Source organism: Leiobunum rupestre, chromosome 4 (genome assembly GCF_980474605.1).
Source record: "Leiobunum rupestre chromosome 4, qqLeiRupe1.1.hap1, whole genome shotgun sequence".
In the NCBI taxonomy this organism is placed as follows: Eukaryota; Metazoa; Arthropoda; class Arachnida; order Opiliones; family Sclerosomatidae; genus Leiobunum; species Leiobunum rupestre.
In genome coordinates, this window is record NC_143387.1 from 1638642 (window position 1) to 1641902 (window position 3261).

General features: G+C 38.5%; 2 protein-coding genes across 2 annotated transcripts; both read left to right on the forward strand.

Annotated features, from left to right (window-relative positions):
* Positions 1-462: 462 nt before the first annotated feature.
* Positions 463-1960, forward strand: LOC149945858 (uncharacterized). The gene is made up of 3 exons (XM_090173610.1): positions 463-561; positions 631-1182; positions 1941-1960. The coding sequence occupies exons 1-3, from the start codon at positions 543-545 to the stop codon at positions 1958-1960; spliced, it is 591 nt and encodes a 196-aa protein (XP_090029736.1). The 5' UTR covers positions 463-542.
* Positions 1961-2007: 47 nt separating this feature from the next.
* Positions 2008-2706, forward strand: LOC149945859 (death-associated inhibitor of apoptosis 2-like). Its single transcript, XM_090173478.1, has 2 exons — positions 2008-2039; positions 2224-2706. The coding sequence occupies exon 2, from the start codon at positions 2232-2234 to the stop codon at positions 2592-2594; it is 363 nt and encodes a 120-aa protein (XP_090029604.1). The 5' UTR covers positions 2008-2039; positions 2224-2231; the 3' UTR covers positions 2595-2706.
* Positions 2707-3261: the final 555 nt, after the last annotated feature.

Sequence of the window (3261 nt, forward strand, 5' to 3'; positions counted from 1 at the left end):
GGACACTGAAGTACAAACATCTGCCATAATCACCGTCCTGAAACAACCTTCTAAAATTATAGCCGTAGTGATTATTTTAATTACAATTTTCTTATTTGAGTTCATTTTGTGGTATTTTGAAAACGTTTCTACCGTAAAATTGTAACTTTTTTCACTGTAGTTCACAAAATGGTATTAAAAGTATACTAATTTTATGTTAATTTCTATTAATTGTATTGTTTTCTAGGATATGATTGCATCACAAGCTCTCGAGAGGAAACTACAATGGGTTTTTTTCTTCTTCCAAGTGGATTAATATGTGACGTCAATGGGAATAATTAGAGGCAGTTTCGAGCACGGGACGGTTTAATTTCGAGTGTCTAGAACTGTTATCTCAGAGAGAGAGAGAGCCGATAGAATTTGAGGGTTATTTGAAGTTTAGATCACGTGATGAATTAATCTCAACAAGATAGGAACTGATTAATCTCACATGCGTCATTTCTCTCTGAGACGCTGAACTGAAAAGAAGTGCATCCGCTTTGCTCTCCTCATCTACCGTAAACATGGAAAAACGATCTATTGGTAAGCATTATTTTATTAATACTATTACTATTTCAATAGACAAAGGCTTAACATTTTCATTTTCTATAGCCGAGACGCATACCGTATCCAAACGCAGGGGCCAAGAAAGACGTATCAACATAAAAATCACGTTAGGAGGATCAGTCTACATTTCTTTTGGTTTCGACGGATCAAAATTACAAGTTCTCTTCTTAAAAAAATCGAACGAAAATATTCTGTTCCTGACCTCCGAAGCTTTCACCAATCTACTCTCTCTTTGGGGAGAGCTTTTCGCCGCTACGCAAACCGGAGCATCGTCTCTAACCCACAACATCATCGACTATCACGACAACAACGTATCCGTCGTCGCCACTACCAACAACATCAAATTGAACTCTACCTACGGTCATGTTCTGGATCTGGGAGCTCGCGAAATCGGTGAGTTCCAAAAAAAAATTGATTTTATTCGGTTTCAAATAAATCTTTTAAACGAACATAAAAATGTTATCGAATGCATGTACTTAGCTATTGTTAAAAACCTTAAAAAAATTCACGAATTATTATATGGAAAACCTTTCGAGGGTTTATTTTTGTACCCAGATCAATTTAATTCATACCATCAAGTAAAATCTTATTTTGGCTGTTTTAAATCACCCTCGGAAGTACTACAAGATTTTACTAATTTACTCGTAGATAATCAATTGTTTTCATTGTGTAATGCACAAGATAACCATCTAATGGAATATCTGATAGTACCTACTAACATGTAAACAAAGTTCTAAAATAAAATAAAAAATTAATTAAATTGAAAATAACTTGTTATTATTGCCTAGAGATTAGAAATTAAGGGGTTCTGAAGCGATAAGCAAACGGGTAAAAATCTATTCTCCAGATATCTGCGCGAGCAAAACAAATTCTGGAGAATGGGGATGGGGAAAGCAACTGGTGATTAGAAGGGATGAAAGCAATGGGGGAAAGGAGCTGGTGAACGAGAGATAAGGTATCCAGTGAATGGGGTTTGTGGGAAAGCAACCCGTGAACGGGAGAATCTGGTGATTAGAAATTCTGGTGATTGAGATGGGGGAGAGGCGCGGGTGGGGGATGAACGGGGGAACAGAGGGAGCCAAGCTACAGCCCTGAAACAGGATTAATTTTTATCAAAGTTGTATCAGAAGTAAATTAGTGCGAAGTAAGCGCAATGTATTTTCAGCTATTCTAATTTGCCTAATTTAACACGTGACGAATTTTTTATCGCTAACCGATGAGCAGTAACCTCTATTTTTGGTTACATTTTACAATCTCCCGTGACGTCAATTGGTTTCAGCCAATGAGAAATCAGGATTTACTTGAAGTTTCGAGTGTTATTTGATCTCTAGATATACGACTCAACGTTCTTTTAGTTCCCGGACCTCATCGATAAGAGACACGTAGATTTTCGCGCTCCGTTCCCCGCCTTCTCGACTCTATTTACAGGCAAAGACTTCAGGATTTCCGTAAAAGTAAGTGACTTTATTATTTTACTGTAGAGGGAAATTAGGCCTTGTTTAAATTGAAGTAAATAGACTTAGATTCTAGTCAAATAGTCATAGAGTCTAACCAAAATAAATAGAAAAACATTTATTGAAATTTAGGCTTAACCAATTAGGCTTAAGAATGTTGACAATAGCTTATAGAAACTATCAGTTTACAGTATGGACATCGAAGCGTATCGACTTGAAACTTTTCGTCACTGGAGAAATCCGCACGTTACTAAGGAACAACTAGCGAAGGCTGGATTCTACTATATTCAGCGGGGCGATGAAGTACGATGTTACAAGTGCCATGGCGTATTAGAAGGATGGGAATCAGGAGACGTACCAGAACTTGAACATGCTAGATTCTTTCCAAACTGTCCGTCGAGGGATAATTCACCATCGGAAAAAAAGTACCTTTCGCTAGAATGGGACATTCCCCCGACGCCAAAAGCAACTACGGTCTCTGACAAAAGCTTCTCACCTGTACCAGAAGAAGACGTTTGTGACTGTCCCTCGGATGTCAGACGATACTGTTGCTAAACACTACAAATACGTGAGTTAGAACTTTTAATTAAATTAAGTTGCAGGAGATCGTTTCACCCCATTTAAATGCCTGTAAACTTAACTACTTTAATTTGTTTTAATTGTGTAATGTACAAGATAACCATCTAATGGAATATCTGATAGTACGTACTAACATGTAAAACAAAGTTCTAAAATAAAAAATTAAATGTAAATAACTTGTTTTTATTACCTAGAGATTAGAAAATTAAGGGGTTCTGAAGCGATAAGCAAACGGGTAAAAAATCTAATCTCCAGATATCTGCGCGAGGAAAACTAATTTTGGAGAATGGGGATGGGGGAAAGCAACTGGTGATTAGAAGGGGTGAAAGCAATGGGGGAAAGGAGCTGGTGAACGAGAGATAAAGTATCCAGTGAATGGGGGTTGGGGGAAAGCAACCCGTGAACGGGAGAATCTGGTGATTAGAAATTCTGGTGATTGAGATGGGGGAAAGCAACCCGTGAACGGGAGAATCTGGTGATTAGAAATTCTGGTGATTGAGATAGGGGAGAGGCGCGGGTGGGGGAGGAACGAGAGAGGCGCGGGTGAACGGCGGGAGCCAAGCTCTTTGTGTCTTTCCGGTGATTGAGAATGAAATACTCAATCACCGGATGGACATCCCCCTCTCTTATGGTGCTGTGGACA

Coding starts and splice junctions, on each gene's coding strand:
- LOC149945858 (XM_090173610.1), top strand. Junction 1,183..1,940: donor AGTAAAATCTTATTTTGGCT/GTTTTAAATCAC, acceptor ACGTTCTTTTAG/TTCCCGGACCTCATCGATAA.
- LOC149945859 (XM_090173478.1), top strand. CDS start 2,232: ATGGACATCGAAGCGTATCGACTTGAAACTTTTCGTCACTGGAGAAAT.